This window comes from Symphalangus syndactylus, chromosome X (genome assembly GCF_028878055.3).
Source record: "Symphalangus syndactylus isolate Jambi chromosome X, NHGRI_mSymSyn1-v2.1_pri, whole genome shotgun sequence".
Lineage (NCBI taxonomy): Eukaryota > Metazoa > Chordata > Mammalia > Primates > Hylobatidae > Symphalangus > Symphalangus syndactylus.
The window spans coordinates 17,711,507-17,724,349 of NC_072447.2; the positions used below are offsets into that span (position 1 = coordinate 17,711,507).

Below are 12,843 nucleotides of genomic sequence, written 5' to 3' on the forward strand. Positions count from 1 at the left end.
AGTGAAAGAAGAAACTCTTATTTTGTAAGTTGAATGTAAAGCGAACAAAAAACAAGTTCCACAGAGTCTGGTAATATACATGTTGATCCACTCTCAAGTTCTTTGCACAATGTATCAAGCATGTGCAAAGCCTATTTTACACCCAGCACATCTTCCCTGAGTCCGCCCTGTTTGCAGTGGTGTGGGCACGTATCTTGGCTTCAGCTCCTCAGCTTCCTGCTTGCGGGAACCCACCCGAAATGTTGTTACTGTTATCTTCCCTTCCCTTCCCCAGCACACCTCCACACCCCACCTCTTTCCAGACCATAGACTTTTCCACATTAATCTATAAGCCCTGGGGATAACAACAAACTGGGGCTGCCATCCAAATTTCAAATTCTGTCGGCCATCCATGAAATAAAAGTACCACAAGGTCAGGCATGGTAGTTCACACCTGTAATCTTAGTACTTTGGGAGGTTGAGGCAGGAGCATTGCTTGAGGCTAGGAGTTTCAGACCAGTTTGGACAATATAGGAAGACCACCACTCCTTTACAAAAAAAAAAAAAAAAAGCCAGGTGTGCTGAAGTGCACTTGTAGTCTCAGCTAGTCGGGAGGCTGTGATGGGAGGATCACTTGAGCCCAGGAGGTCAACGCTGCAGGGAGCATGATAGTGTCACTGTACCCCAGCCTGGGCAACAGAGTGAGACACTGTCTCAAAAAAAAAAAAAAAATTACTGCAGGATCTAGCAGATATAAGTCAGGAAACCAGGAAAGAAGACAAGGAGAGAAATTGAGTTCTCTTCCCACGGAAGAATGTGGAAGGGACTTACTCTCTATCTGCAGGTTAGATCTAAGTATGGAACAGGGACCACCTTGTGGTCCTGTTAAGTGCGTCTCACTCATTAGAATTAAGTCTACAAATGGAAAGTACAATGCGCACTATTTTAGAAACACGCTCTCCCCTGCCTTGCCCAGCAGCTGAATCAACTCCAAGTACACCCTGGCTGCTTCAATGCACGACACTTCTGTCATTCTGCAAGATGAGCGACTTATTGGCCTGCTAGTTTTGTATTTCCACCTTTCTAGCCCATCCAAAGTGGCCTGAAAGTAGCTAAAAGCCTAGATCTTAGCTGATATGAAGCCCAGGTAGAGGCCACAGGTCATGCTACAGGCATTAGCTGCAACTTCTCCACTTACCTTTTGAAAGATGAGGCTGTTTTTGGCTCCGTGTTAGGGTAAGGACACACACCTGAGGTTGTATAAGTTTCCAGTTTCTAACTTGCCTCAGGAAGACTTCTGCCCCATTAGAGTCACTCCTTCCTGCAAAAAGCCCCAGTGCCTAGCTAGATGTACAAAGAGACATACGCTGCTATGGAGCGATGTCGACTGCGTGAATCTGAGATGAGACAGCCTGAGTGTTACGTCGAAACCACTGGTCTGGGCAGTGAATTATCCACTTCCCTGTTCCTATCTCCTTTTGCTCACCTGGCTTTTGGGTAGAAGGAAGGTTCTACCCAAAAGAGAACTGCTGTTCTCAGTTTTCTCACTGTTCTTAGTTTCACTATGGCCAGGGGGAGGGGAGGGAGGAAGCCATGTTAACGAAGGAGAAACAGAGCTAAGGACAGGATTCTCTATAAAGTACAGATATCCAATGACTCCTGTGTTCTTAACACCCACGCCTTCCGCCACACCTGCACTGGTTGAAATGTGCACCCCCCAAAGTCCTAAACCCCGGTATTTGTGAGTGGGACCTTATGTGCAAACAGGATCTTTGTAGCTGCAATCAAGTTAAGACGAGATCATCCTGGCTTAGGATGTGGAATAATCGCTTAACAGGTACAGGTTCTCTTTCGGGATCATGAAAATGTTCTGGAACTAGAGAGAGGTGATGGTTGCACGACATGGTAAATGCAATAAATGCCACTGAATTGTGCACGGCAAGATGGTTCAAATGGGCTGGGTACAGTGGCTCATGCCTATAATCTCAACGATTTGGGAGGCCAAGGTGGAAGGATCACTTGAGCCTCAGAGTTCCAGACCAGCCAAGGCAACATAGCAAGACCCTGTCTGTACAAAAATATTTAAAAATTAGCCAGTCATGGTGGCTCACACCTCTAGTCTCAGGTACTCAGGAGGCTGAGGGAGGAGGATTGCTTCAGCCCAGGAGTTGGAAGCTGCAGTGGGCCATGATCGTACCACTGCACTCCAGCCTGGCTGACAGAGGAGGACCCTGTCCTGAAATATAAAAAGTTAATAAAGATGGTTACGATGGTACATTTTAAGTGTATTTTACCACAATAAAAAGAGAAAAAGAGGCCAGGCACGGTGGTTCATGCCTATAATCCCAGCACTTTGGGAGGCTGAGGCAAGTGGATCACAAGGTCAGGAGTTCAAGACCAGCCTGGCCAAGATGGTGAAACTCTGTCTCTACTAAAAACTACAAAAATTAGTTGGGCGCGGTGGCAGGCGCCTGTAATCCCAGCTACTCAAGAGGCTGAGGCAGGAGAATCACTTGAACCTGGGTGGCAGAGGTTGCAGTGAGCCAAGATCGCACCACTGCACTCCAGCCTGGGCAACAGAGTGAGACTGCGTCTCAAAAAAAAGAAAAAGAAAAAAAAGAGAGACAGAGAGAAACGGATGACATCTGCAAGCTGAGTTTCAGTCCAGTCCCTCTTACGTCCTAGCAGGTGGCATCACCAGCCTCACTTTCTGTCTCTCGTCATGGCTTTATGACATGGTGAGTGTGTCACTCAGCTAACAGGGGCATGGTGGGGCTCAGGAGGAAGCACAGCTGATGAGAGCTTTTACACCTGATTACAGATACAAATGCATTTTCTCCCTTTTTATCAGAAAAGTATGAGCCAGTGTTTTGTCTGGGTTTGGTAATGCAGGAAATAGATGTTAGCTCAGTACTCATGGTGAAAATACTACATTGCCTTTGCTTATAGGATCTTGGGTTGCAATAAAGCAGCAGGGTGTGGGGTTTTTCATAAAAAGGGAAGATTTTGTCATCTTTTTTTTTATGGGGACACAATCACAGTTCCCAGAACTGTCTGATGGGGACAAACAGTTAAGAATTTCAGGCCCGTGAAGGGAGAAGGTGCGTGTCTGCGAGCATGGGACAGCTTCCGATGGCCAGCCCAGGCCCTGGGAGGAGTTTCCTCGGTGACAATGGCTCCTAGACACCACTGATCAGCAGGGAGAAGGGTGCCTGTCACCAACCTCGGCACAGTAATATCCACCTCCTAGTATGAGCTACAGCAAAATTAAAAGGGGCTCAAGGGAAAGTACCAACACCGACTGCAAACAGACTCAACATCTCAGGCCCTCCTTGATTTCCATTAAATACTCCAAGTAAGAAGCCAGGGGAAAAGGTCTAAAGTAACTAGAAAGACTTTTCTGGTGTTATGAAATATATATAAAACAATTATGTATTTATAAATGTATATGTTTAAATTTGAACTTATAATCTAAACAGTAAATGTGTAACACATACTAATATATAAATTTAAATTTTAAAAATAAATATATATTTATAAAATTATATATAAAGCTATGGATAATAATGTATAATTATAGCTACATATAACTTTCTAAACATATTTATACCATAATTTATGAGCACATATAATTATTTGGTAGCCATGTTTATAATTATAAAATTAAATATGTAATATTAAATATAAAATTGTATCCATTTGTTATATAATTGTATTAAATTATTTTTTAAATATAATTGTTTAACTAAAAATTACATTATATTTATTTAATATATAATTATAATTGGAATGTATTAGTATATTAATATATACATACATTATGTTATATTAGTAATTAACACATTACATTAATATCTTTATGTATTAAATTTATATATGAATATACTAAAATATTTAATATATTAAAGAGATAAATATATTTAAATATATAAATTTAATGTAGGATATATTATTTATGTGTAAATATTACAATTATATAGTTATTTATAATTACATACATAATTATGATTTTATATGTATGATTTTCTAATGTGGTAAAATACACACAGCATAGAATTTTCCATTTTAAGCATTTTTAATTGTATAGTTCGGTGGTGGGAAGTCCATTAACCTTGGTGTTCAACCCTCCGCACCGTCCACTGCTGGAACTTCTTCATCATTCTAAACGGAAACTCCGTCCTCATTAAACAGCATCTCCCCCTTCCCTGCACCTCCCCGGCCCCTGGCACCCACCATTCTACTTTCTGTCCCTATGATTTGGAAGAATCTAGGGCCCTCCTACAAATAGGATCACACAATATGAGACCTTTTTGGTCTGGCTTATTTCATCCAATATCATGTTTTCAAGGTTTATCAACGTGTAGAATGTGTCAGAATTATATTCCTTTTCATGGCCAAATAATATTCCACTGCACAGACAGAGCTCCTAGACAATTTTAACCAGTTCACAAAGCAAATGGCCTGGCTCAGGGGTGGGCAAATATTTTCTGTAAAGAGCCAGACGGCAAATATTTTAGGCCTTGTGAATCATATGGTCTCTGTTACAAATATCCAGCTCTGCTACTGTAGCTCAAAAGCCCCCAAGATGTGACTGTGTTCCAATAAAACTTTATTAACAGACACATAGGGGGCTGGATTTAACCTACGCAAGGCTAATTGTTTTGTTTTGATGTTTTGTAAAGACGAGGTCTTGCTATGTTACCCAGGCTGGGTTTTGTTTTTTTTTTAAATAGTTTTGTCAGATGTGATAATGGCACTGAAGTTCTTTTTTAAAGGGAGCTATCTGTTAAAGATAGGATAAAGTGCACCTGCTTTTAAATAACTCAAGAAACAAATGGGCAAAGAGAAAAAAAACAAAGTCACAAAGCTTTGATAACAATCGAAGCTGGGTGATGGGCCCATAAGGTTTCAACATGAATTACTCTCTCTACTCCTGTGTGTGTGTGTGTGTGTGTGTGTGAAAGGGCTAAGTAGTAATTTTGAAAGACTAGGTTCAATGTTATCCCTATAAGGCTAGAAATAAAAATCCAGAGGACAGTAATCAATGTAACATCTGGATTTAAAATGCTACAACAGAGGAACTAGGAAAGAGCTGTTGCACCTGGCATGGTGGTTCACGGCTACCATCCTGGCACTTTGGGAGGCCAAGGTGGGAGGACTGCTTGAGGCCAGGAGTTCAAGACGATCCTGGCCAACATAGTGGGACCCTGTCTCAAAAGAAACACAAAAAAACAAAAACAAACAAAAAAGAGCTGTTGCAGAGAAAGAAAACCATCCGTTATGGTTTAAAGACAGATGTATAAAGGTTGAGCATCTTTAATCCAAATCTGAAATCCCAAATGCTCCAAAAGTCAATACATTTCCCAGCACCGACATGAGGCTCACAGCGCAAAGGAAATGCTCACTGGAGCATCTTGGATTTCAGGTTTTCAAATTAGGGATGCTCACAGGTAAGTGTCATTCAAATATTCCACAGTCTGAAAAAAATCTAAAATCCAAAACAATTCTGAAGTATTTCAGGTAAGGGATGCTTGTGTTATGCATTTGAATTATAAAATCAAATTAAACACATCAGTATTTTATTTTGACCATTTCATAAAACCAGAAATAATTCTACTTTGCCACCAAATCTTTTAGTGGAGCTATCTAGATAACATAAAGTGTGTGTGCAAAATATTTAAAATACAAACGTAAAATTGCTGCTAGAAAACAAGAGCCTGGTGAACGCAAGTCACAAAAGAACACCATCTGAACATACTGACAACCTAGGAAAGTCAGAAATCAAGTCACCAAGAGCAGAGGTTTAAAATAAGTAGGGCACAAGTCATTCAGTTAACAGGGTTGCGAGGGGAGGGGAGGGGTAGAGGAGGGGAGGGGAGGGTAGAGGAGGGGAGGGGAGGGAAGGGGAAAGAATGGGAGGGGAAGGGGAAAGAATGGGAGGGGAAGGGGAAGGAATGGGAGGGGAGGGGAGGCGAGGAAGGAAGGGAGGGAGGGAGGAAGAAAGGGAGGGAGGGAGGGAGGAAGGGAGGAAGAAAGGGAGGGAGGGAGGGAGGAAGAAAGGGAGGGAGGGAGGGAGGAAGGAAGGAAGGAAGGGAGGGAGAGGCTGAGTACCGTAGCTCCCGCCTGTAATCCCAAAACTTTGGGAGGACAAGGTTGGAGGACTGCTTCAGTTTAGGAGTTCAAGACCAGCCCTGGAAACATAGTGACACCCTGTCTCTACAAAAAATCAAAAAATTAGCCAGGCATGGTGATGCAAGCCTGTAGTCTCAGCTACTTGGGAGGCTGAGAGACAGGAGGATTGCTTGAGCCTGGGAGTTCGAGGCTGCGGTGAGCCATGGTTGCACCACTGCACTCCAGCCTGGGTGACAGAGTGAGACCCTGTCTCAAAAAAGAAACAAAAAACAAAGAAAGAAATTCATGTACTGAGTAGATTACATTACAGCATGCTTAAGTATGTTTTTAGCCCATGCTATAAGAGAAAAATGAGAAACAGACTTCTTTCTGGGATACATTCAAAAATGTTATTCAAGGCTGGGCGCGGTGACTCACACCTGTAATCCCAATGCTTTGGAAGGTCGAGGCAGGTGGATCACTTGAGGCCAGCTGTTCAAGACCAGCCTGGGCAACATGGTGAAACCAGGTCTCTACTAAAAATACAAAAATTAGCCAGGTGTGGTGGTACATGCCTGTAATCCCAGCTACTTGGGAGGCTGAAATGGGAGGATCACTTGAGCCCAGGAGGCCAAGATTGCAGTGAGCCAAGATCCCACCACTGCACTCCAGCCTGAGTGACAGAGTAAGAAGTAAGACCCTGTCTTAAAAAAAAAAAAAAAAAAAAAAAAAAAAAGGTTATTCAAGATGAGGCCTCCCTGTTTAGTTCCATCTATTCTGTAGTGGTCCGCGATACAGTGGTGAATTTAAGTTTTATTCAAAAGACACATGCACTGTTTGAATCCTGAATCAGAGGCAGGGCCATGTATTTGCCCCCATGAACACAACTTCCCTGGGGCCGGGCCAGAAGAGAGATGCTTCGTTACAATGACGGTCAAAAAAAAAAAGGAGAAAAAAGCCCCCACAAAAAAAGTTTCCAGAAGCTACACTACCCATACAGAGGAAGATGCAGTTCTTTGCAAAAGCAATCTATCAAGATGGTAATGAGGCATTTTCTAAGATTTTCACATGTTCATTAAGTAAAATAATTGCTGCATGTTATATACTAAACCATCTTCGTCCATTTAAATAGACATCATGAATTAACTAGACAGTAACATGGTTTGTCAAACTTATAAACAAGTGAATATATGAAATATTTTATCTCTGTTTTCTTTGAATTAGACTTGCAAATAAAATGACTTTAAAAGAATTTACTAATATACCGTGTGCTGCCAAGAGAGGGCAGCACAGATGCTATAAATCAGTATTTTTAAAAATCCCTGCGTCTTTCCTACTCCATGTAAAATGCACCTAATTTCCATGTGCCTTATTTTTGGAAATGTAATACAAGAAGTACTATAGGGGAAAATCAGATCGAATTTAAATGCATCATAAAATTTTCCTAGGAGAGCCCTTTTCTAAAAGCTGCCAGAGAAGAGAGTCATTTAGTGTAAAACTGCCCCCACATCAAGTTTCTCAAAATGCAGACGGTTTTACAACGTCAGGAGTATAATTACTGTAATTATCACCTTACCCAACCCCACCACATCAAAGAATATGGAAACATAAGATGTATTTTCTAGGCTTGCCTGACCAAGACAGAAGCCAATAGCCATGTGCAATCCTGGGTATTTGAAATGTAGTTTGTCTACCAAGGAACTGATGTCATTATCTAATTCTACTTTAATTAATTTAATCTAATTGAAAAACTGACACTCAGTGTAGTTACCAAAAATCTTTCTGAGTATTTTTCAGCAGCTTGGGAGTGTGAATTTACTTTTTATGACTGTTGATTTTATGAATGTAAATTAAAGATCCATTGGGAACTAAGCTATGAGGACGCTGAGGCATAAGAACCATACAACGGACTTCAAGGACTTGGGGGAAACGGTGGGAGGTGGGTGAGAGATAAAAGACTACATACTGGGGCCGGGTGTGGTGGTTCACACCTGTAATCCCAGCACTTTGGGAGGCCGAGGTGGGCGGATCACGAGGTCAGGAGATTGAGACCATCCTGGCTAACACAGTGAAACCCCCTCTCTACTAAAAATACAAAAAATTAGCTGGGTGTGGTGGCGGGCACCTGTAGTCCCAGCTACTCGGGAGGCTGAGGCAGAAGAATGGCGTGAACTCGGGAGGCGGAGTTGCAGTGAGCTGAGATCATGCCACTGTACTCCAGCCTGGGTGACACAGCCAGACTCCATCTCAAAAAAAAAAAAAAAAAAAAAACGTTAGCCAGGTGTGGTGGCGGGCACCTGTAATCCCAGCTACTTGGGAGGCTGAGGCAGGAGAATCACTTGAATCTGGGAGGCGGAGGTTGCAGTGAGCCGAGATTGTGCCACTGCACTCCAGCCTGGACGACAGAGCCAGACTTCGTCTCAAAAAAAAAACCAAAAAAAACAAAAAAAAACAAACAAAAAAGGATAACTGTTTTCTCCTCAATGGAGTATGTGTGTGTATGGAAACATATCTATATATAATTGTTCCAGGCTGAAATGTATCCTTTAAACCTTACGTGCTGCAGTCCTAACCCCCAGAACTTCAGAATGTGACTATATGGGAAAAAGCGTCTTTAAAAAGGTCATTAAGGTAAAACGAGGTCACCAGGGTGGGTCCTGATCCAACAGGACTGGTGTCCTCATAAGAAGAGGAGATGAGGATACAGACATGCACAGAGGGACAATCCTGTGAGGACACAGGGAGAAGACAGCATCTCCAAGCCAAGGAGAGAGGCTTCAGGAGGAACCAGCCCTGCCCACACCTGGATCTCAGACCTTAGCCTCCATGACAGTGAGAGGAAAAGGTCTATTCTTTAAAATGCCCAGTGTGTGGTCTTTTGTCATGACAGACTGGTGAAATGAATCCAATCATGGAAAAAAACTACATATACATGTATTATAAGCTGAATATGTGTGCCCCCCGCCCCACCAAATTCCTATGTTGAAATCATCACCCCCAAAGTGATAGGACTAGGAGGTGCGGCCTTTGGGAGGTGATGAGGTCACGAAGGTGGAGTGTCATGAATGGGATGAGTGCCGTTACAAAAGGGGCCCCAGAGAGCCCTCTCGCCCCTTCCACCATGTGAGGACACAGCGAGAAGGCGTCGTCTACGAACCAGGAAGCGGGTTCCCTCCAGGTACAGAATCTGTTGCATCTTGATCTTGGACTTTCAGCCTCCAGAGCTGTGAGCCATGAATGTCTGCTGTTGAGGCTGCCCAGTCTATGAGTGTGTGTTAGTGCAGCCCACACTGGGTGAGACAACATGTGATGGTTCGTTTCATCTGTTGATGGGCCGTGGGGTGCCCAGATGTTTGTTCAAACATTGTTTTGGGGTGTGTCTGTGAGTGTGTTTCCAGAAAAGAAACACATATAATATCATACATATGATATAGTATGATATAGGTATACTATATAATATATATTATATATAGTACGTGTAATATATAATATGTACTATATAGAGAGTATAGTAATATGTATGATATAGTATGATATAGGTATGCTATATAATATATGTTATATATTATAATATATAGTATACCTATATACTATATCATAGACATAGTATACTATATAATATATAGTATAATAAACACTATACATATATAATACTATGTATGTACATAAAATATACTATATGTTATATGAAATAATATAGTATTATATATATTTCTATTTAATATACATATATAGTGGAAATATATATATACATAATAGAAATATAGATAACAGAAAAAAATAAGTGCGCGTGTGTGTGAGCAGGTGTGTGTGGAATATTCAATTTTTTGTTTTGTTTTGTTTTGTTTTGAGACAGGATCTTGCTCTTTCACCCAGGCTGAAGTGCAGTGGTACGATCACAGCTCACTGTGGCCTCAACTTCCAGGGCTCAAATAATCCTCCCACCTCAGCCTCCCAAGTAGCTGGGACTACAGGGATCCACCACTATAATCAACTTTTTTAAAAATATATATATTTCTGTAGAGATGGGGTCTCACTAGGTTGTCCACAGTGGTCTCAAACTCCTCGGCTCGAATGATTCTCCCACCTCGGTGTCCCAAAGTGCTGGGATTACAGGTGTGAGCCACAGCACCTGGCATTTAATTTTAAGATACATTGTATCCTATTCGGTGCAGATCTATTTTATAGTCAGGGCAATTCAAACTTGGATATGACTCATTTCCTCATCATTTCAGATGCATAGTGGAAATGTGGTGTTCTGATTTCCTCCACGGTGCCGGTGAGGGAGACTGACTTCCTGCCCACCGGCTCTTTGCCAGCAATCGCAGCCCACCTCAAACGAGCCGTGGGTCAACCTGGCTCTCTCATCCCTGGTTGCCAGTGTCTCCCACACATGAGAGTTAAACTCTGGTTCCCAATCTTTCCCTGCCTGACCTGCCACAACTACCACCGCCTTTCTCATTGCCAAGCAGCACAGATCCCATCGGAGTTCACGCTCCTCTTACCTGTCTACCAGCTTCTTGGCGAACCCAAAGTCCGTGAGCTTGATGTGGCCATCCCGATCCAGCAGGATGTTCTCCGGCTTCAAGTCCCTGTAGACGATCTCCTTGGAGTGCAGGTACTCGATGGCACAGATGATCTCCGCAGCGTAGAAGAGCCCCGTGGTGCTGGAGAAGCGCCCCCGGGTGCGCAGGCAGCTGAAGAGCTCGCCGCCCGGCACGTATTCCATGAGCATGTAGAGGAAGCGCTCGTCATGCCACGTCCAGAACCTGCGGGGACAAGGCGGGGCAGGGGGTACGCCGTCAGCTGGGTGTTGGGGTACAGATGCAGCTAGATGCCAAAATGTGTGTACAGACAGACAGTAAGAGCTGGGGACAGATGTCGGGACATGGAGCACACAGATATCAGCACATGGGTAAAGATGCATGTTAATATATGGGTACCGATAGGTGTTCGAATGCACGCACACACAGATGTTACGATGTGCTCAGAGACACGTTAGGATATGAGTGTACATCAGGGCTGACACATGCGTGTAAACAGTGTTACCATATGGTATTAAATATGCATATAGATATATGTGAGCATACAGGTGTAGAAAGATGTTAATATGTAGTTATAGATAGATGTTAGGATATGGGTGTAGACAGATATTACAATATGGATATAGATAAGTGTTGGAATACAGGTGTAGACAGATGTTAATATGTAGGTATAGAGAGATGTTAGGATATGGGTGTAGATGGATGTAGACAGGTGTTAATATATGGGTGTAGATGGATGTAGACAGGTGTTAATATATGGGTGCAGATGGATGTTAGATTATGAGTGTAGACAGGTGTTAATGGATGGGTGTAGACAAATAAAATACAGATAGATAAATGTTGGAATATAGGTGTAGACAGATGTTAATATGTAGGTATAGATGTTAGGATATGGATGTAGGCAGACGTTAGAATGCGGATAGAGATCAATGTTACAATATAGGTGAAGACAGATGATATCTATACGTATAGATGTTACAGTATGGGTGTAGATGGATGTCAGGATACGGGTGTAGACAGAGGTTAATATATGGACATAGATGTTAGAATATGGTGTAGAGAGATGTTAAACATATAGGAAGAGACAGATGTTACAATATGGGTGTAGATGGATAGTAGGATATGGGTGTAGAGAGATGTTAATAGACACGTAAAGACAGATGTTAGAATATGAACGTAGATAGATATTAACAGAGGTATAGAGAGATGTTAGGATATGGGTGTAGACGAATGTAGACTGGTGTTGCTCTGTGGATGCAGACAGATATTAGGATATAGGTGGAAGTAGATGTTAATATGTAGGTGTAGATAGATGCTAATATATGTGATAGATGCTAAGGTGTACATACAGACAGATGTTAGGATATGCGTGTGTGTAGATGTGACTCTATAGGTATAGACAGGTGCTGAGGTCTGCATATAGAAAGGTGTAATTCATCAGTATAGGTAGATGCTAAGATGTGTGTAGATGTTAAGAGGTGTATAATCAGATACTGGGATAAGCATATAGATGGATATTAAAGTACAAGTTCCACAGATGTTACACAGATGTTGTCTTAGTCCATTCTGGCTGCTATCACAAAAATACCATATACTAAGGGGCCTTACAAATAAGAAAAATGTATTCCCCTCAGTTCTGGAGGCTGGAAGTCCGAGGTCGGGGCGCCTGCTGATTAACTGCATGGTAAGGGCCCATTCAAAGGCCCTTCTCGCTGTGTCCTCCCATAGACCAAGGGGAAACAGGCTCCCTCAGGCCCCTACACCGAGGGCACTGGTCCTGTTCAGCGGCTTCACCCTCACGATCTAATCACTTCCCCCAACGCTCCACCTTTTAATTCCACAGCTTTGGGGGTTACTGTCTCAATATATGAATTTGGAAGGGACATATTCAGACAACAGCAGATGTTAAGATATGTGTATCCTGGGACATGGGTAAAAGGTCTCATTGTCTTGGGATGAATGAATAGTAAATATCATGGTCTCATAATAAACCAGCCAACAGTGTGCTATGGGCTGAACTGTGTCCTCCCAATATCCACATGTTGAAGTCCAAACCCTCAGGACCTCAGAATGTGACTGTATTTGGAGACAGGGCATGTAAACAGGTGATTACGGTAAAACGTGGTCACTAGAATGGGCCCTATTCCAACAGGACTGGAGTCCTAAGAAGAGGAGATGAGGACACAGACACACACAGAGGGATGACCAC

General features: G+C 42.4%; 1 protein-coding gene across 2 annotated transcripts in view; it reads right to left on the minus strand.

The window, feature by feature from the left end:
- The window catches only part of PRKX (protein kinase cAMP-dependent X-linked catalytic subunit), a 110,304-nt gene that overhangs the window by 39,402 nt on the left and 58,059 nt on the right, over nt 1–12,843 (minus strand). For both annotated transcript variants that reach the window (XM_055267609.2, XM_055267610.2), the window contains exon 3: nt 10,596–10,859. In XM_055267609.2, coding sequence (XP_055123584.1) covers nt 10,596–10,859 — 264 coding nt within the window. The remainder of the gene's footprint in view (nt 1–10,595; nt 10,860–12,843) is intronic.